The following is a 22,618-nucleotide window of genomic DNA, read 5'->3' on the forward strand; positions in this document are numbered from 1 at the left end:
TTGCATGAACTGTTTTAAATGAACATATAGTTGCATTCCGTTTCACTTAGATAGGTAAATGAGGAGACGACTATTTAGTCAGAAAGATTTTGTATAAAGGCCACCTAACAATAGTGATTATTATTCAGCAATGAAACATTGAACACGATTACGCAAATTATATGAAACAGATTAAGTTTTTACCAACTAAAATGACTCAACAGGAGAAACTCAGGGCCAATGCATGATTCAAATAACCAGATTGTTATAAAAAAATGTGTAAGTCGATAATGTTTTAGGCTTTACATTATTGTATGTAATAACAACAAAGAAACCGTGATTATATATCTACATTTATGTCATTTGGTAAACATTTTTGTCATCAATTTTACTTTCTGAAATAAAACACTTGATTACTATTGTTGCTACTTTCGTTCACACTAAAAGATTTCCGTAAATGATCAAAAGAGATCACCACAAACTGTTTATCATAACCATTGGCTTTTCTGCACGAATTACTGCTTTCGGACCAAAAAAAAAACGAGTTCTTTCTAACCAAGTTTTCATTGTAACTGTTTAATCTGTATCCGAAGATTTTTTTTATGAAATAAAATGGCAAAATCAAGTGGTTTTGTAAAATTATTTGCAAGTTTTCTTCATTAAAGACTTGACACCTTTCCAGAGAATTAAGGATTATTATGCGAGGAACAGGCTGTAAAAATTACGTAAAAATTATGGAGCTGTAGATCATATATTTACGTTAGAAATGTTGGTTGACTTTTAACTTATTATGACTTAGAAATTATACTGTGCATTTGTGGACTATGGAAAAGCATCAGATTCTGTAAATAGAGATTTGCAGTTTTGGTGTAAAAATCATAAACTTCTTACTGAAAGGAACGTTTTATAACACTTAGTTTAGATCTTAACCTGAGACTAATCTTTATTCTAATAATGCTCTGATAGATGTGACATTTTGATGCATCACATTGTTTCATCACACCTTTATTTTTTTTACTGACTTATATGATGATGCTTTTGAAAATCAGGGTTTAGTTTATAATACTAAACTAATTTAATTTGAATATGCATAATTGTCGTAAGCTAACTAAAAGAGTTCGTGTGGTGTTCTAGCCAATATAAAAAGATAATAATATTATCATTAATAAAGTGTTTTCATATTGGCCTAAGTATTTGTCCTCGTGAGTCAAATTAGCCCTCGGTCTTATGTGTTGTACCAATACGACAAACTTTCGACAAAATATAAATAAAATCTGAAAGGTAGATCCCTCGGAAGCACCAAAAACAAGGCAAACAGTGAAACTTGCAGACTCGGTTTGATTGAGTCTGTTCATAAGCAGTAATGGAAAATGCAACACTGCACACGCCCACTAAGCACCGGCTTAAGCAGTATTCAATTTTCAAATCTAAATGAGTTGAAGCAATGATCCCGAAGGACCAGAAAATATAACAACACTGAGATGAAGTCGGGGCGACTTTTTACGGCCGCCACACAACACTTAACACCCGCTGTCGTGAAGTATATAAAATCTGAAAAGTAGATCCCTAGGAAGCATCGAAAACAAGGCAAACAGTGAAACTCGGTTTATACAATACTGCCCCCCAGCACCGGCTTAAGCAGTAATAAATTTTCAAATCTAGAGTTGAAATCAAGGATCCCGAAGGACCAGAAAATATAACAACCCATAAGGCCGATATGAAACCACTGGTAAAATCATTACATATATTAATAGAAAATTAGTTCATTGACTCCCGCCCTCTTTTTCGGACTTAAATTGCTCTGTAAAATTTGTCGTTATTATCATTTCTTACGTGTCACTGTATACTTTGATTTGTAACGAGTACTTGAATTTTGTAATAAATAAAGCTTCTCTAAACTGTACGTTGATATTTAAGTTGTGGTAAAATACAGTCAAGGCAAGTATTTCAAATGGACAAACCTGTTAAAGGGAAAGGAATGTTGTTTTGATGTTAATTCTATCTGCTGGGATTTCTTTAATCATTTTAAGAAGTGAAAGAATTTTCAAAATTGACTTAAAAATAAGATAGCTATGAGCATTTAAATATTTTAACAAAATAACGGCCATTTTAACAAAATGGCGGATTTATTAATTGCTAGACACATATTTGAATGGTATTTAATTATTTCTGTACAATGATTTCACTATAATTTCCAGCTATGATGAAAGAAATTACCATGTTTTACATCGTACACTCAAGAAACATACAAAATTGATATGTTTTAAAGGTTATTTGCTAAATAAAGAAATCAGCAGTGTGTAAATTACGTCATAAACACACAAAATGTCAGCCTCCACGATCAATAATCTTCTTAAATTACAAACTGCAATATCTTTTTCAATAATGGTCTGATTTTAAAAATTATTTCAGCGTTATGAAAGGCTAGGAGATGGCTTTCATATGAAATTAACTTATTGTCAGTTCTAAATGATTCAAAGCTAATCAATTTGGTAAGTGTGCAAGCGTGAAACTGAATGGCTCTTGCATGTCTTAGTAAATAGCTAACTATTTTAAAGTCTTCTGTAGGCGTCCTTATTTTTCTCCTCTTATTAACATCTTTTATGGTTATCATTACACATTTTCACATTCATTTGATTTCCTGCACCTATGTTAGAATAAACAGTGCTTCTTGTTTGAAAACATCCAACATCCTGGCTATGAATCAATACATTCAATATTTGTTTATTGGGGAAATGTATCCAGTATCATTGAGGAATATTCAATTTCCCCTTTCTTAGAAAAGCTACTGGGGAATATGACTTCTAAAACGTAGGGCAACATAAGCAGCAACTCTCAAGAAAATAAAAATAAGTGCAAAAGTGGCGAGGTAGCAGTAGACCGGAAGTACCATGCCTGCTTCATATAGTATATCCGTCGACGTGATCACTGCTGTCTCATTTTGTGAACATTTTGCCAAGTCTTTCACACTGGTATCGTTACACCTGAAAATAATACAGAACTACATTTAGTGTGTTAAGGAAAATAGTACAGATTTCCTTTTCGTTATTTTATTTTGTTTTATACGAAACGTAGGTCTATTTCTTTCCCTTAATTGCATCTTCCAGAAATTGTCATACAAAATACTAACAAGCGCTAAAGGAAGCTTACTTATTAAAAAGTTTCAATATTGTTGTGAGGCTCTTTTGCTCAAGTTATACTACAGGCCAAAAAGAGATATTACTGAAAAAATAGAGGCCCGACGTATGTACCAACTGTGCATCTTTTAGTCATCTTTCAAGTAAATTTTAAGTGGTAAATGTTAAAAAATGTGCATTGTGAAGCACTTAAAGAGAATTCCTATAGTTTTTTTCCTTTCATAGAATTCTTTCAAATTCATATATATGATAGGAAAATTTGTGCTGAAAACAATGAATAAAAAACAATGGGTCAACAGGCTTGTTTTTGTGAAAAATTGTTTTGAACACACCCACTGTTGCTGAAACTGCCAGCGATTTTTCAACATTTTCATAATTTTCTGCTTTTTTATAAATACCAACTAAAATATACATCAAGACAGCACAATAAGGTTTATTCTTTTTACAGATTTTATTATATACTTATTTGATATCATAGTCATATTTGTAATAATATAACCTTACAATAATGGGTACAAATTAAAAAAAGTATTGTTTCATATTCACTTTTGTGAATTTTTTTCAATGAAAAATACCCATAGTAAAGAATGTTTTTTTTTAATTTTGAAAAAAACTGTTTCATAGAATGTTTTCCTGTTTTTCTTGTGTATAAATAATTGTATTGTGAGCATAAAAATGGCTAAAAATGTGTGGGTCACCAGGCTAAATTTTATGTTAAGACCGCTTGAATACAGCAGCTGTTCGGACAAAAATGGCGCGGACCTGACCAAATTGATTACATGTATATCTGCTAGAAGTTAAAAGAGTTTTAAAAATTCTTAATTCTTTCTATGATTGAATACTTAATAATCTGAAAGGTGATATTGTCTTATCATTACTAAGTCAATTGTCTTACATTATGTGAACAACACTGTCTTTGTACTAAAATGCGATGTGAAAACGCAAAAACAAAAATGGCAAGATACTTGTCAATACAATATAAACCAATATAAACATTTGATTACTGATAAAACTTATCAAAAATGTTATTTCATTCAAGATTCCTCATATTTAACATTGTCTGTCACATGTTTCAACAAAATGTTGACTTCATTTTAGTTTTCCATAGAAAGTGTCGGCTGCGCAGAAAGGTGCGCATAAAAAACTATAGGAATTCCCTTTAATGGTTGATAAAACTCAAAATGTTATGCTTAACAATTCTACGAAATTTTACTGACTTATAATGACATGCCCATTTTATAAAACGTATATGTATGAACAATATAAAATTAGGCGAATGACAAATAGTACTTACGACAAAGGTTCCATATTGTCAAAAACGACAAGACAAATTGCACTTAATGGGTAATGAATATGAGAGAGATATTTCATCCAAGAAATCCATTGTGGAATGGACTGAGTTAAAAATCCACTGAATAGAAAGGAAAAGATTAATACTGTATTCCCTGCCGCAAAAGCGAGCTTTACATCAGATATGGCTGCGCCAAGAAACAAACCCATGCCCTGAAATTGAAAACCGTCATTTATCATTCTGCAACAGATTATCGATTATCAAGAGATCAATATAATGCACTCGATGGCAGGCTTAAAGTCACTTATTTTAAACCATTTGACTCTCATCTATGAGTGTTCAAAAGCACGCATGATTCGTAGAATTATTATTGCGAGGTAGCCATCCAGCTGGTTTATGCTATGGGGTACACCTGAGGTCTTTTACAGCCATCAAGAGTCGGCAAAGTCGCCAAATGACACAAATGATGTCGATGTAACTGTATAAGCCCAGCAAAAACAAACTATCATGTATTCAAGCGATATCAAATTATAGATAATATAGCTGATTTAAAGATAAAATGCGTTGCTATGAAATACATTTCTACTAGTCCGTCTTGCCTACTTGAGCCCAGAAATACGGAGCGTATGGTTATGAATTCCGTCCCTGGGCGACGCGTCTCAGTAACAATTTGACAGAATACTTTGCGTCAGAAATCATTCGTCTACCGCCTCTGGCTCATGTAAAGACTTTGGCAATTACTTGCGGACAACATGTTACAGAACTAAAATGCTGTTGAAAATAGTGATAACCAAGAAAAAGAACGAGAAACAAAAATTTTTATTACGGATTTTTCTAAGGTAAAGGATTCTGTCTATGCGGAAGAAAATGAAATCTACTTTGTATAAAAAATGAAACAACTTTTTGCTATAAGATCAGTTTCTGCGGGTCATTCTAATGATAAACAAGAGCTCTGTAAAGTGGGCAATATACGGCAGAAATTCTGGAAGTAACATTGATAGAAAAATATTTCTGAATGTGTGTCGTAGGGGTGGGAAATCTCGCGACAGGTGAGGGTCGGGGAACATGTGCAGTGGCATTGACGGGATACTAGGGCATAAAAACTAAGCGTTTTTCACTGGAAAAGTTAATGCTTGAGGTGTGCACGCATGCGTGCGTGCGTGCGTGTGTGTGTGTGTGTAGTGGTGGGGCGTTATGTGTGTAATGTTGATTTTTGCTCTTCGCAATTAACAGCCAGCTAAGTTCAAAGTTTAAAATTGATACCTTGAATAGTTTCCGGACACAAAAAAGGACATTTTCAACATTTGACCATGACCTTTGACCTCCCGACCTGGTTCAGGCGTTCGGCACATCGACTCGTCGCCACCTACTTATATGCCACGACTGAAGTCATTTCCTTGAACGGTGATAACTTTTGCTCTTGCCACGAAATATCACGGACAGATTTGACATTTGAGCTAAATGTGACCTAAAAGTTTAACCTACGTACCGGTCCGGTTCACACGATCTAGCAATCGTCTCATCGCAAATTACCTATCCGCCAAGTTAAAATCAATACCTTGAATGGTTACTCAATTATGCTGCAGACACGAAATATTATGGCCGAGCAGACAGATTAACAAACTACTGTCACAACATAATACGTCACTTTCTCCAGAACGGACACAAAGGAATACTCCCCCACCCCCGAAATAAAGCAAATAATGCAACCCCTCTTATATATCATGTGACATTTTACTAAATAACCATTGGGATATTTCTTATTTTTGATAAAAACAACGAAACATCCAGAACTAAATAGATTGTATGTTTATTTGTATTTACGCTAAAGCAAACGAAAATGGTTCCTGTGTGTTCAAACAAAATGCAAAAGAATGTTTCATTTCTATACATTTTTTTATCTTGGATTTTAATTAGGTAAAAAAGGTTTTCCACTACCTGCGAACTATAGACACTCATTATAAGTACTGGCCACGTGATGAAAAATTCTCGCACGCCATTAAGTCCCGCCACCCAGTAAACGCAAATATAGAACAACGTCGGCATCAGGAAAAGCAACGGTAGCTCACTCACTGCTTTGGCAAAATAGTAGGCAGACAATCTATAGGCACCTGACGCTCGCTCCTTAGAAACAACATCCATTTCTGCTGGAACTTATCAAAGAGATTTGGATGGGACGAATATTTTATCAAACATTATGCACAGGTTCGTTTAATCATAATTTTGTACACTAATAACTTTCAATATTCAAATACTTGTATGTAAAATGCAAATTGACATACAATTACGACTCGTCGGGCATCCCATATATATACAATGCACAAAATGTGCAAAATAGCTATGACATGTGGACTTTAGCCGCTTTGTTACATAATTTAAAATGATACCAACAAAACTGGTAGTGGACAGGCATACAGGGAATATTTCGAGAAAAAAATGGGATACTAGAAACGCCACTGAATATGTTTTACGTAAAAATAGGCGTTTAATCAAATAAAACAGTTTCAGTTTAGGAGAATTATCAATGTTATTTAATAGATTTGTCTTTTGATGGAGGATTTGTAACAGAATAGGCATTATTCCGCGACAGCAAAATTAATGTTATATAAACATGACTTACATGCTAAAACTGCCTCTAACGCGGGCGCAAATGTCCAGAAAGCAACACAAAAGAAACACTGTAAAAGAAAAAGAAAGTATAGACTAAGTTCAACATAACTGATTCAAAAATAATATTCTAAAGTTAAAGTTATGATAAAGCTTTCAGATAATGATTTTTTCTTTCTTTGGATCATGAATTGTCCAAAGTTTAAAAATGATACGGACATCAAATGAATGAAAAATTGGTAATTAGAGAATGGCAGCTTTGGCGCCTAGCAATGTTTTGATGTCTGCAACCAGATCACAAGCTCCGAATGATAAACTGAAGTAATAGATAAACTTCAAAACTAAATGTACTTGATTTCCACAGCCAAATCGACCCCTTTTTATCCAGAAGTACGAATGATTTTCCATGCTCTTGAAAGGTTTTATACAAAGGTTTCTAATTTGTATATGTTTTCAGAAATAATTAACTAAAATCCGTATAAACGTACCACGGCCATCTTGTCTCTATAGTCTTTGGCATCCGCTGAAATCTTGAAAAACGCCATGCTTACAATTGCTGCTATTATAACGCAATGAATGACATCATAAAGATGTAGGATTCTTCCCCTTGACTGCTTAAAATTGCGCCAGAACAACATACGAAACTGTGTGTAAAACCCGCACGGCCATCTTTGTTGACTAGATTTCAAGTGGCTAATGTCAAGTTCATCAAGCGTAACAACTGTTCCACACGAATCTGAAATAGGTAAGAAACTTGTACTTGTGGTCTGATATTTGAAGCATTGCCTTTTTCTTGGATGGTATCTGTTAGATTTGTCAATACAACATTTTCACATTTGGGTGGTGTCTAGTAGCGGTCTAAAATGTTAACCACGCATCACAGATTTATGACAGGGGCAAACCAGCTAATTTCAATCTTTGGACTAAATTCTAGACGATGTCCTTTAAATTAGGTAAACATGCCGGAAAAGGTACATTGTTGTATCTGAAACATGGAGAACAGGCATTTTATAAATATTGTGAAATATTAGTACCCTGAAATTCCGAAAATAAGCTGCGGCTAATTTTAACTTTTCATTAGGATTTGGTGGCTTATTGTCAAGACCGGCTTATTTTTGAGTCCGACGACGTTTTGAGTACATATATCCAATAACGGTTTAAACCCAGCAGATTTTCGAGTACCAAAATACTGCAGATACGGATGTCATATTGTTTGCTTTATGTATCAAAAAATCGACATCGGTAAATACTTATACTTCTGACAAACCTGTTTCGTTACAAATAATCCGATGCTAACAGATAATTACCCATTAAAAAGTTTTGTCTGGCCTAACAAACAAAATACACATGAATTTAATCGCCCAACGGGTATGAATAACCTGCACACTACGTGATAAACACGTGGAAATAAATCTGCTATGTACAGGTTGGTAACTTTTGCTATCTTATATGGTGTCCTAACAAGGTCATTGATACTGTTTTTGATACAAAAAGTGGAGGGCTTATTTTTGAGTGCGGCTAATTTATGAGCCCTTTTTGCTTGTAGAGAAACAGTGTATTAAACATACACAAATGTTTCCTAAACATTGTTAGCAGTTTTCAGCAAGCTAGTATTTGCGTCATTACTAATAAAGTAGTTGTAGAATCGACTAGTTAGTTCAGGGGCATATAAAGCATTTATCCTTCTGATCGGTACATTTGCGATACTATCCCGTTATAAAGGGCAAGTTCCATGGAGGCAAATAAAAGAATATGTTTGAAACAATGAAAGATTTAGCTGCACTTAAGTGTCAATATAAAATCATGTCATAAGTTTGCTATTACACTAATGTAGCTTTGTCTATAATAGATAAAGAAAAACAGTTGCATGTTTCAGCAGAAATATAGAGCCTCGCAATTATCATTCCATCTAACCCGTTTATTAAATTCAATATGAAAAGATACATTAAAGTTAGACCATCTACTCCTTTTCAGGCAACTTCGATTCGTAATGTTTATAACAACAACAAAATCAACAACATAACTTTTATTCACCAAGTTACTTTAAAATGCAACATGGGGTTTATAGAAAAACGATTGTAGATCTAATATAATTATGTTGACATTGTTAAATGAACTCCGTGTTGTAATTTTAAATACATAAAAGCAACTCATTCCGACGCATTTTGTCGTGAAAAAGCCTACAGTGCTGTAAAAAAGTCACACAACAAATTCGTTTTACTTACATCTTTTGCTTATTATGCTTGAAGTTGGACCACTCCTTTTCAAAGAACCACTGTAACTGGAGGCAATTGCAGGAAGTGTTCCATTTCCATCAATATTTTGTTTCACTGACAACTTGTTCATCAAAGGTCTGTTCATATATAATAAACCTAACTATATAAGCAAAATACATACAAATTTTAACTGACAATAATGTTTTTTTTTTTTTTTTTTTTTTTTTTTTTTTTTTTTTTGTAAAAGCAAATGGTCCGTTTCACATCAACGTTAAAAGTGAAATCGAGATTTTGATGATAAATTTTACCTAAACTTAAAAGTTTAAGACCATCAATATTAAATAGTCACTTGATTACTATTGCTATTGTAATTTTGTTTGCTGATCTTGCATCCTGTTATTATAGAAGTGTATCAAGTTTGTAGCTGGTCTATATTCATATTCCGTGTTTCAAGTGGAAAGAAGTGCACATATTTTTTACTTAAGTCATCTAGGAGACTAAATATTTCCAATTCAAAAGTTAATATTCAAAACGTTTGCATACATATTGGTAGGCATTTTACTAAAATGTTAATAATTATGTTCCTTGTATTAACTTAATTTCATTCCACCTTATTTCATGGCACCTTAAAATATTTTTCCGTTGAAATTGTTACAGTTTTATACACAAACAAAACGTCTGTTGCTTGCAAGCCTTGAGCATTGTATACATTTTATTGAGACTATGAATATATCTTACGTGTTCGTTTGTTTAAAAGCGCACACGATCTCGTCAATTTTAGCTTGGTCACCTGTGAGCACTTCAACTAAAAGGAAATGGGACAGTCATTAAAATTGTTTCGTTGAAAAATATCTATAAAATGCACGTTTTTTTTTTCATTTTAATAAGTGGTTTCTGTTAACTTAATTTTTGTTATGTTTACGAGGTCATAAATGTAAAAAGTAAATAATTTCAAATTTCTAACTCCAAATGAAAAAAGGTTTTGCATCTTTTCTCCATTCAGAATATATAATATCATTAAGAAAAGTCAGCACACTTCGTATATACCGAGCAAACTATGTTCATTCAATCATATTGAAACTAAACGTACGATAGAAATCTGCAGGATTGTACATCTCGTCGCAGTTTAATCCCATTTGTTCAAAGAATTCCAACGGCTCCGTGTGTGCACCCCCAAAGTATACAGCCTGCAATGTTTATATACGGCTTTGTACAGCAATAAGTATGTCACAACAAAGAGTATACAAAATGTTACTCACCAGACAGCTACAGGATCTATTGTGTATTATTTTTGGCTAATCTTTTTGTACAATTTCTTTGAAAAAAAATATTTTTCGAAGTGGTAATTTAGTTCGCTTTTTTTACAATAGGAAATATATATCTTTAAGCATTAAATTGAAAATTATAAAGATAATAATCAAGAACGATACGAATGATTCACCTAAGTAATCGAAATTGTAAAAATGAAATGTATGAAATAAAAGTAACTATTACTTTGCCACTGGCCAACAGCAGTAAAGAATCAAATATATGATAGATCTGGCTTGATGGCTGGTGTACAGACACAATAATTGTTTTATTATACTTAGTGGCAAATATTTTCATCTGTTTGATAAGGGTTAACGCTATGCTGGAGTCTAGACCCGATGTAGGTTCCTAAAATAGTAAGAGAATGTAAAGATTAACAAAGCAATAATCTTTTATATACAAGTTATCGACGATGATAAACCTATATATTTGAACTAGATATTTTAAAATTCCTTCTATTTCATATCTTGCCCACGTTGATGTGGGTTCGAGTCTCACTCTGGGCTTTGAATTCTTCATGTGAGGAAGCTATCCAGCTGGCTTACGGAAGGACGTTGGTTCTCCCCAGGTGTCCGCTATAATGTAGGGAGGGGTTCTACCCAGGTGATGAAATAATGCACGGAGGGGCACCTGGGGTCTTCCTCCGCCATCAAAACTGAAAAGTCGCCATATGACCTATAATTGTGTCAGTGCAACTTACACCCAACAAAATGAAGAAAGTTCTTTTTTACATCAATTTTAGTTACGTTTTGAGTAATTATTTTACATATTTTATTGATTAAAAGAGTATTTCATACATTCATATGATATCATTTTTGTTTTTATATTTCTATCATAATTACCAGTAACAGAACGCAATTTCTAAATTGGATTAAATCTGGCATAATATCAGGAGACCTGCTGGTTTTAGACACTGACAAATTACGTATTCTCTATGGGAAATTTCGGCATTCTACGGTTTATACAGAAATGTGTGGTGAGCTATATCTAGTTCTGCGGCATTCTACGGTTTATACAGACATGTGTGGTGAGCTATATCTAGGTCCGAGGAATTCTACGTTTTATACAGAAATGTGTGGTGAGCTATATCTAAGTCTGCGGCATTCTTCGTTTTATACAGAAATGTGTGGTGAGCTATATCTAGGTCCGAGGAATACTACGGTTTATACAGAAATGTGTGGTGAGCTATATCTAGGTCCGAATAATACTACGGTTTATACAGAAATGTGTGGTGAGCTATATCTAGGTCCGAGGAATTCTACGTTTTATACAGAAATGTGTGGTGAGCTATATCTAAGTCTGCGGCATTCTTCGTTTTATACAGAAATGTGTGGTGAGCTATATCTAGGTCCGAGGAATACTACGGTTTATACAGAAATGTGTGGTGAGCTATATCTAGGTCCGAGTAATTCTACGGTTTTTACAGAAATGTGTGGTGAGCTATATCTAGGTCCGAGGAATTCTACGGTTTATACAGAAATGTGTGGTGAGCTATATCTTAGTCTGCGGCATTCTTCGTTTTATACAGAAATGTGTGGTGGGCTATATCTAGGTCCGAGGAATTCTACGGTTTATACAGAAATGTGTGGTGAGCTATATCTAGGTCCGAATAATACTACGGTTTATACAGAAATGTGTGGTGAGCTATATCTAGGTCCGAGGAATTCTACGGTTTATACAGAAATGTGTGGTGAGCTATATCTAGGTCCGAGGAATGCCGAATTGCCGAATAGAAATACGTAACCATACAGAAATTGCCGAGTGTCATGACGAGACCACTACCTTTAACTTACATCAATTAAGAGTATATCCGGATCTGTCAACAGTTCACAAGCAATGCTTAGTCTTTTCTTCTCTCCTCCGGACAATCCTCGCTCAAACATATCTCCAATAACTAGAGCAGGAAATTCAATAGCATACATGTCAGTTAAAATAATGTCATATTGAGATATGACAAATGTTTACTCTTGTGTCAAATTAACTGATGCATCATATTTTATATATTGAAGTGTGTGTTATATTTGTCCGTTCTACTTAATAAATTTATTCATTTATAAAATCTCACGTTCGCCAGGAAGTATACAGTCACTGAAATTTCAATGCGTCTTAAGGCATCGCCCACAGTGGCGACCATTTTACTCAAAATTTTACATGCAAATTTTCATAAAAATAAAAGATGACTAAGTGGTAACAATAAAGTCAATAATTTTGTCATAATTATGTTTTAAATATCAATGTGGAATGCAAGTAGAAGGATGTGCATTTCACTACCTGTATTATGCCTTTATTCGATATTTTTGTCTTGCCAAAATGACAAAATTTTGCAATTTTACGTGCAGTCAAACTCAATATATTTTCAATACATTTAAGGCCTATGTTATTTTGAAATAATGAATTAGGTGGGTGGGGTACATGATAGTATTTCTGATGAATTTCGAAGTTACTGTAAAACAAACGTTATTACAATGTGACAATACATCAAAACCATGAAGTGCTGAGCTCTTACTTTAATTTAAAAAGAAAAGTGGGAAAAGTTATCAGTATGTTCGTGTCACAATTTTCGGGGTAAGTATTCTATGTCATCGTGCATAACTGCGAAAAACTATAACATACATAATAAAGCTAAACTATCCGTGTAAATGAGCTGAGAGCTATTTTTCTATTTCCGTTTATTACTTTTCTAAAACACACATTACAATTTACCAGGTGTTGGCAAAATTTGTCATTTTTGTGCACATGCCTTTACACATTAAAGAAGTCCGAACTATAGGTATGGTGTGCGAGAGGGGCCTGAGCGCTTACGTAGTGGTCATTTACAGGAATTGTACTGCTCAGATAAATATATATATAGGTAGATAAAATTATTTATGTCATTGTTGTACATTTGGAGCAAATCGGTCCTATTCTGAAATATGTTAATTTATATACTACGGTAAAAGCCAATCAATGAATTCCTTTTATACCGTTGGAACCAATCGTGAAACGGCATCTTCCTTCTTCGTCAGCATTCAAGAGTGAATAGCACGCTTCTTTCTTTAATTTTATTTTGGCTAATTTTTAGTTTTATCTCACCACCACATCCCATTCCACCTCCTCTTTCAAGTGACAATTTTCTAATTTTGAAAGATTTCTCTTAATATGCAAATTCATCTACATTTCTTGATATGCTTTTCGGCGGTTACATCCGCCCTAATATGTGAATATATATATTTGTTATGGTATTGGACTGTAACTCCATTCATATATGAGAACATATCTATTTGTTAAGGACGGTATGTTTCGCCCAGATATGTGACAATATAAATTTGTTAAGGAATTTTTCGGCGGTATTTTCCGCCCAGACATGTGAAAATTTTTTTTTTTTAAAATATTGTTTTGCAAATTCGGTATTTTTCGCCCAGATATGTGAAAATACATATTTGTTAAGCGGTATTTTTCGCCCAGATATGTGAAAATATATATTTGTTAAGGTATTGTTCGGCAAAATAAATATTGCCCTTTCTCAGTCAACACTTAGTTCACTCTTATATTTTCCCATACATAGTCTAAGGGTCAGTGCTTCGTTGTGAACAGATGCACATAAATAACTTTATCATAAGTCCGCAAAGTGCAACAAAAGAAATAGCAGTATTAATTTTGTAATAATATTATTTATTTACAAGGTATGTCTGACAAATGACATCGAAAATTCTAACTTTAGAAAGCTGCATTTTCAAGTACCTGAACTTTTCCACTTTGGTTAAAAAGAGTTTTTTACAATAGATAATGACTGACTACAGAAGGTAATAAAAATACCATTGCCCTAGAGAATGCTACAACCTACTAAACTTCAGAGTTTGTTTACAATGATATTGCTTTAATTTTATTTGATGTTTGCTTTAATTTAAAGTGAAAAATAAACTAGAACTCTATGATAAAAATCGAATAAATCATTTCGAACATGCTAGACAGTGAGAAAGCAAACATATCGTACGTATTATTTAGCATGGATGATTTGCACTGTGAATATATACTGTGTATGCGCGTGCGTGCGTACGCGTGCGTGTTATTTGAATGTGTCACGTTGTATTTGTTACTACATCTGCTTGTAACAAGATACTTCATGTATACGTTACAAGAAATAAACTTTGAATCTTTGAATCTTTTACACTTAACATTTAATTCCACAAGTACACACACATATACATATTTATTATATACCTATATAAATTCTGTAAAAAATCTGCTTGTATTTCACAATTAAATATGAACAGACAGACAAAAATTCCGTATTGTACCTTTTAAATTCCGTATTGTACCTTCCGTATTGTATGCTGCCGGACTATTTTCATTAATATGCATTACCAGACACATTTCTATGAAATGCGCACATAAAAAACTTCACTATGTTCAATTTAATATCGATAAACATTGAAGATTTCGTTCAAGAACGTAACAAGAATCAAAATGGTAAAGGTATATAATAAAAGGGTCATTATAACAGTAGCTAGATCTGGGACTTTGTATTCGGCTCTCGTGGATTTTGCAAAGTCGGATCACACTCGGCGCTTGCGCGCCTCGTGAGATCCGATCTGGCAAAATCCACTCGAGCCGAATACTGCATCCCAGATCAAGCTACTGTTATAATAACCCTATTATATTTACCTTTACCCTTTATACAATAGGAATATGTTTGTTTTACCTGTAAGATTAAAGCATTAACCCCTCGTGAAAAATAATGCATGTGGCGTTCACTGTTGATATATAATTGTAATATTATATTTTGACGTTACACTGAAACAAACCAACCCTTTCTGCATATTCATTTATATAAAACAAACAAACAAAAACGGGAACAATGTTTATTTTGTTTGATTGAGAGTAACACCGAAACGACACAATGAACTTTTCCCAGGTTTTGTTGGTGGGGAAAGGCTCCAGGGGTCCCTCCAGACATTTTTTGAGGCTCAGACTAGTACCTAGATCGAGACATTAACCTCAGTTGGATGGCTTCCTTACGTAAAAAGTTTCACACCTCAAGTGGGTTTTTGATCCCATGTCGGTGATGGGCGAGGAATTCGAAGCCAGCGACCATGACCATCAAGTTTTTCTTTTGCAAGTATAAAACATAAATATTCAATTAAAATCTTTTCGTAAACATAACTGATACTCTCAATGACATTTACCACGTCGGAAATTACAAATGGTTTGCCGAATACACCATACTTTTAAATACAAAAGTTTACACACCATGTGGGTCGGAAAGCACGAAATTTACGTTCTTGAACGTATATGTGAATAGTTACTTTTGTAATGTAAACAAATGCATAAAAGTAACTGTTTTCATGTTCGCGGTAAGGATCGACTTGTGATTGTCAATGTTCCCGATACGGAATATATATGAATGTATAAACACGAGCCGTTTCATCTTACAGGACTTACAAGAACATAGTAAGCGGTTGTTTATTTATTGTATTTATGTTCTAGTAACCTTTGACACTGATTTCGAGGACAGGCTGGGTTTGTGACATATACATGTCTGTTGTTGGGCTGGAAAAAGATAGATCCAGAATTTAAACTAAAAGCGATATTGTATAAATGTTTCGTTATTTCTGTGCAGACAATTCGGTTGTTTAAAGGTTAGAATATCAGAAAATTACAGGAAATAAAACATATCTTTGAAAAAGTACCGATCTTTCATCATTTGTTTGGTTGGCGCATGATTACAAATTTAATGTTAGTGGGCCGTGATGTCCATGAAGCCGTGTAAAGTGATAATTTTGATGACACGTTGGTTTTATTTTGTAATTGTGAGTAATCGTTAAGTGATCAGAAAGTTCGGACAGTGGGATGTTATAAAAAAGTGATGTTTTATTTAGATTAGAAAGTCAGTCGTACTCTACAATAAGGAAATCTAAGGTAAAATACTCCTTTTATTTCGTTCACTGAAGAAAACATGGCGGACATATTTTTGTAAAAGAGCGGTGCACGTGTGATTCGTGTAACATAGTTTAACGGCGTTTTCTTAGAAAACTAACGCTCAGCTCATTTACACTGACATATCCTTGATTGAAGAATATATATATTGTATATATATGAGAGACTTACGGTACCAAATACTTACCCCGAAAATTTTTATGCATTTTCTTCTAGTGCACTGTTGGGACATGTTTTTGAGTGTCATTGATACTTTATAATTTATTCGGAGATACATTTTTTTATAATTATTAGTTTCTTTTTGATCCCCGTGCATTTCTTGCGTTGTTACGACAATCTCAGTTTTACATAGGAATTTTGCATTGTCGAAATAGCATAGTCCTTAAAAGATAATTATAGCCAATTGTAAAGCAGACTGTGAAGAATAAAGTCTAAAGAAATTATTTTGAAATTTTACCTGTTTACTGAATTATACACAAAAATCCCAACACCATCAATTTATCCAATTTGTGTTATCTGTTCACATAATTTACATGTATATAAACAGGTGATATTATAGGATTATGTTTAGGTTTACCTGGCTACCTGTGGTCAGTAATGCATGTACAAACAACATTTTAAATTAAATTGACATGGGGTTGTCTTTTTGTGTCTAATGCAATAACCAGGAACAATTTTGACAAATATCCAAAAGAGTTTGCAGTATACATATTGTACTTTGAAATGAACTAAATTTTGTCTTTGTAATATTTTTTATATTGGAGTTTGATTGCACGTAAGATTTCAATACTTTGGGGTAAACTTTCGGTCTAAACGAGACTCAAACATTTTACAAGCGGCATATGTACTATAAATCATCATATGCTTCTTATGTTGATGATAATTTGACCGACTGTTACGGCTTTAGTGCAATTTTCAAAGAGAAAAATATTTGGCCTGAAAATATGAACTGATACTGAGTTGTGACTGCGGCGATGCCTTAAATGCGTAGTTGTATATATGTGTATAGTGTTTGAAATGATATATTATGTAGTTATCATTAGAATGCATCCCAATGGTTGGTAGCACACTTACATTTATACATCCGTAATGTGGCAAATAATTTCCACTGTGCAATATTGAAGGTCTACTTTGCTTTAAGTGAAAGCAAGCAAGACAAGTGCGTGTAAATATAAACACGAATACATATTCAGGATGAAAAGATACGTTCCATGAACACAGTCTTCCAGAACAGAAACACACACGCGCACACGTACGTACACACGTACACACGCACACATACACGCACTTATGCGCGCTCATGCCCGCACGAACGCATCACAGACAGACAAACATACTTTCATAGGGGACAAAGCAACAAAATTAGAAAACACAGTGGGGCAGTGCAGCATCACTGGCCAAACATTATTTGGGAGTTTAAACAGCAAACTATTCTATATTGAAACGGAGAGCATTCTGGCGCTTTGGTCGTCGTAACTAAAACGTGTAGTCCCACAACTGAGTTTTCCGTTGAATACAGGGTTTTATATTCTTTTATGTTTTTAGACAAAATTCGTGAGGTATATATTAAAATATAATAGTGTCGGTTCAATTTACTCGTGTTTACGCATTTTCGTATGTCTAACATGTTGATGATTTCATCCACTCGGTCCATCTTCTCTGCAAGTGAAATATGCTCAGGTAACCTTATCATTGCTGTGAACTGAAATATATTTGAGGAACTATAAACCATCAGTTAGATAGTTAAACTGTCCGAACCTTAAATTTTCTCAACTGCTCATATATAAAATTATATCATATACGGGAAAGCAACAGTTTAACGAACTTTTGAATCATAATAGGTTGCGTAAAAACAAACATATCGTGCATAAACATACAAAATGTACAATGCACAGGACTGTTATTAAACAGAAAATGCATTTCTATTTCAATTTAATGTATTTATGGACACATCCCTCTTTGCAAAGACACAGCTGTGTAGTGAGTTTCTTTGATTATGCGTATTATACTTTATACCAAAAGTCTGCGGTTCCAAAACAAACAATTTTATCAAATCTTACGACTTTCGTATCTATAAAGAACTTATGAGCATCGATATTTAACAGCTCTATTTCACCACTTTTCTTTATAGAATTAATGTAACCTTTAGTATAATTATTTAATGATTAATTTAGCGTGTGATCCGGCAGGATTTTGATTATTTTACAATAATGTATAGGAGATTTAGATACTTAATAATAGAAGATCCGTCATAGCTGTATATCATGTGTGTCCGCCATTTTGGAGAAAGCTTGTGAGACATATCCAAGAGGGCGTTCCTTATCAGAAAAATCAGATCTATGCATTCTAAGGTTTTCAATGTAAACTTTGTTGAAGGCATATATGGTTAAAATGCCCCAAAGTCCAATATATAAGCTAATGATATAGATTTGAATGAGACTCAAGTTGTCGGAATAGCTGGCACTTACAGACGACAAAATTGTACTTCCCGAAACAATAACTTACATATAGTGTTTCCCAGAGAGTGAGGCGAGAAAAGAAAACATCTTGTTGCAAAACGAACCCTAACCGGCGCCTCAACTGTTTGTCAAAGTTCTTCCCAGATAGAGTGATCTCCCCTGAAGATAATGGCTGCCTTCCAGCAATAGCATTTAGTAAGGTTGTTTTTCCAGCACCTTCCAAACGAAATTTAAACGACAGTAAATACGAAGATATTTCATTTGATGGACACAGCGGATGAACAGAGTGCAATTCAACTTCTTTTCGACAATATTGTTTACGGTGTTTCGACTCAGTGTTATTCCCCTACCAATAAACTGAGCACAGAATTATAAAAATGCATTTTTTCTTTCATATCATATTCATTTTGATTGTTTTTGACTAATAGAACTGAATGATGAAGTTTGATTTTACGTGCTTTTTCTGTGACGGGATACCATATTATTATAATAAGTCATTTCATATTATGATATTACATATAGTGCAGTTCGATGATTGTTACTTCTAACTATAACTCTCTTTGAACATGGTCTGCTATGGTTTTGCAGTCACAATAAAGTGAAATATCTAGATCACAACAAAGTAAAAACACAATCAGAAATCACACAATACACAAGTGTTATAAGTTTTTGACGTTGATGCCGTTTCCAGTTCAGAAGACGTCGATCGAATTTATGTTGTCTATAACACTTCGGTTTCTTATGTTGTCTATTTTATGTAAAATTAACAAATGGACAACATTTGTGTCTTTCTACGTTGATTTTTTTTAAATCTTGAATCAAAATGAAAAAAAAAAAAATGCAGGATACAGCCTGAAAATTTATTTCATCTTAAAAATTATATTTATACCTGAAGGTCCCATAATTGCAAGAAAGTCCCCACTGCATGATGAAAACGTGATGTTGCTGAGAATCTGCGTCGTCTTGGCAACAACAGATACATCATTGATACATAAAACGGTATCCAAGGCAACCGTTTTCATTCTATTTGTAAAATACAAAAACGTTACATGTAACATATCTTCTACACGTTTTTTCTTCTCAAATAATCAAGGCCGTCTGATTTACCAGGGTTCAGTAATAAAATGCGTCTGAATTAAACCACATAAACGTTACCAAGCGTCTGAACGATGGACCGTGGTTAATTATGCGATAAACCACAAGCAGGAACTTTTAAATCTAACAAGCTGATTGAAATACTATGTGAAAATTTATTAAAAATGCATTCATAATGTTCTAAAACACAGTCCGAGCGTCAATCGTTGCTTATCACAGATTATACAACACTTCTTTCTTTGTTCAACTGATAAACAATTGAACGTACCATGTTTGAACAAAAATATATTATTGATATAAAGTTACTTATGTATGAACTAACTGTGGTGCAGAGATTTTGGTGACGGTGGGGGGGGGGGGGGGGGGGGGAGGTTACATGGCCGTAGCGAGAGACTCTTAACTTTACCTAGGCAATTGAGCAACTTGCGGCATTCATTTTGCTATTTACATTTAAAAGCAGATACATCGGCGCTAAAATTTATTCGGTATTATATCTGATAAATCTTTTGAAGATTACTAAAATTTCTTTACATACGTTTCTGAATCATGAAAGGATCATGAGAGGATATCAAATTATATTTACCTGTCATCCACTTTTGTTTGCAATAGTGGTAAAACGTTTGTTGAAATAAACCAGTATGATATCATTTACATTTGAGAACGGTGGACATTTATAATGAAATAAAACCGCGCGTGCAATTTGTGCAAAGAACAGTTTTTTAGGGGAGGAGGCGGAGGTATGTGGTGTTTAAGATCAAACAAATTAGCCAAGCTAAGATCCTGTATTTTATTCTGAAATTTAAGAATATACAAAAAATACAGTTCACTAATATATGCGCAAACAGTGACACGAGCCATACCCTCGCCTGATCTATTTCATTGCTTATTTTGGTCTTTTATCCCTTACAAATGTTACAGTCAGCAGAGTAACTGAGAGTACCACGCTACGCGCCTGGAAGTGGCCTCTACATTACTAGCTGGTATTTTCAGATGCTGCTTGACAATATTGAAAACACTAATCTGAAATGCGCGCACCAACCGAAGTACGATACTGACATATCTCGCATACACCACACAGTTGTGATGTCGTAGTTATATGCTATAGTTTTTTCCAATTTTTTTACAACAAATCTATTCGAAAAATACTTAAAGGACGGCTTTTAGATTAAACAGCTGAGGCAACACCAAACTCGGAGACCAAAAATAATAGTCAGGCAAAAAATTAACCGAGGCAGACGAGGCGAGGCATGTGCCGCGGTTGCCTCGATAGTTGCTACGGCCATGAAAATACCAATGATAAAATTGTAAAAAATAACTGTAACATGACCACATAACTATCTAAAACATGGTTTAAAATATCTCTAAGTTAAAATACGATACGCCATGCTTTTTCAACTTGATTTTGTGTGAATTAAAATTGACTAGATCTATTAAAAATTTAATTGTTCATACATTTAATTTAACAGCATCAAGTTAATTAAAGATGATAAAAAAAATTCAGTCGCCTTAAAGTGTATGTCTGTGGCCGAATGGTTAAGGTCACTGACTTCAAAAGCACATGCCCGTCACCGATTTGGAACCTCCTTTAGGGCGTAAAATGTGAGGAAGCCATCAAGCTGGCTTACGGAAGGTCGCTGGTTCTACTTAGGTATCCTTCCATGATGAAATACAGCCCGGAATGGCATTTGACGTCTTCCTGCACCACTTAAAGCTGTTAAGTCGCCATATCGGCGTGACGTTAAACCCAACACAAACAAAAACTCGGAAGCACATCCTAAATGGATTCTATAACGACAATGTAGTTTTTATTCAAATATTAGAGCATGTTAAGAAATGAATACATACCTCAATGCTAATATTACTCGTTTTTTAATTTTAATTCAAATCCAGTATCACTTCACAAATAAGCTTGTGTGATTGCGTGACTTACATAAAAATGAAATTCAATTTCCATTGGTGTTGGACTATTGTCAAACTCAAGGAAATCACGTGACGATGGTAACCATGTGATCTTAAAATGATGACACGCTTGGCAACACCTGGTAAATCAAACGCTTGCCATAATCTACAGGCTAGTTGACATTTATGTCACAAACTTTAAGAATATAATGAAAATATTTTATGTATCTATATTTTGCAGTATGCCATTTGTCAAATCTCTTACTGTATTCAAAATACCATCAAATAATTTCATTGTTTACATTTTAGCAGGTGCGCGCCACAACACTAGAAAAAGGAAGTAATTTTAGTATAAATAATTTTTGCTCGTTTTGCAAGCAAAATATATAATATTTAACTACTGAGATAAAATCTTTGTACAATAAAAATTAAAATAACATGAAAAATATAACTCGGCTGAAATTCAGCCCAATTCCAATTTAAACGTGGTGGCAGTGTCTAATGTGCACTGGTAAGGGGAAGTAACACTGTGTTGGAGTTCAGTGTTATGCGTGAGTTGCACAAACCAAAATGCACTCACAACAAAAAAGTCAATATATCCATATTTGGGTCAAAGTTATTCTGCAAAAATGTAAAAGGAACTGAATAGGGAATGAAATAAAATGTTTCTACCTTTTAATTTGCTGCTTTCTGTAAGGTTACAACATTTCA

General features: G+C 33.9%; 1 protein-coding gene across 3 annotated transcripts; it reads right to left on the reverse strand.

Moving 5' to 3' along the window:
* Nucleotides 1–2,124: 2,124 nt before the first annotated feature.
* Nucleotides 2,125–22,005, reverse strand: LOC123534746 (uncharacterized). Of its 3 annotated transcripts, XM_045317143.2 has the most exons (14): nt 21,854–22,005; nt 19,803–19,936; nt 18,960–19,129; nt 18,051–18,156; nt 12,332–12,432; nt 10,725–10,886; nt 10,321–10,417; nt 9,969–10,035; nt 9,240–9,367; nt 7,503–7,750; nt 7,028–7,085; nt 6,346–6,560; nt 4,411–4,619; nt 2,125–2,963 (listed from the first exon to the last, which is right to left on the reverse strand). In XM_045317143.2, exons 2-14 carry the CDS (start codon nt 19,933–19,935, stop codon nt 2,765–2,767), a joined length of 1,893 nt encoding a protein of 630 aa, XP_045173078.2. In that variant the 5' UTR covers nt 19,936; nt 21,854–22,005; the 3' UTR covers nt 2,125–2,764. The 3 variants fall into 3 exon arrangements, with proteins under 3 accessions (XP_045173078.2, XP_053375995.1, XP_053375996.1); XM_053520020.1 differs by lacking the exon at nt 19,803–19,936 and having other exon boundaries at nt 21,854–22,004; XM_053520021.1 differs by lacking the exons at nt 2,125–2,963; nt 6,346–6,560 and having other exon boundaries at nt 4,443–4,619.
* Between the last annotated feature and the right edge of the window lie 613 nt (nt 22,006–22,618).

This window comes from Mercenaria mercenaria, chromosome 12, assembly GCF_021730395.1.
Source record: "Mercenaria mercenaria strain notata chromosome 12, MADL_Memer_1, whole genome shotgun sequence".
NCBI classification, from domain to species: domain Eukaryota; kingdom Metazoa; phylum Mollusca; class Bivalvia; order Venerida; family Veneridae; genus Mercenaria; species Mercenaria mercenaria.

Coding starts and splice junctions, on each gene's coding strand:
- LOC123534746 (XM_045317143.2), bottom strand. CDS start 19,935: ATGAAAACGGTTGCCTTGGATACCGTTTTATGTATCAATGATGTATCT. Junction 7,086..7,502: donor ATAGAGACAAGATGGCCGTG/GTACGTTTATAC, acceptor TTTCTTTTACAG/TGTTTCTTTTGTGTTGCTTT. Junction 6,561..7,027: donor GTTAGAGGCAGTTTTAGCAT/GTAAGTCATGTT, acceptor CTCTTTGATAAG/TTCCAGCAGAAATGGATGTT.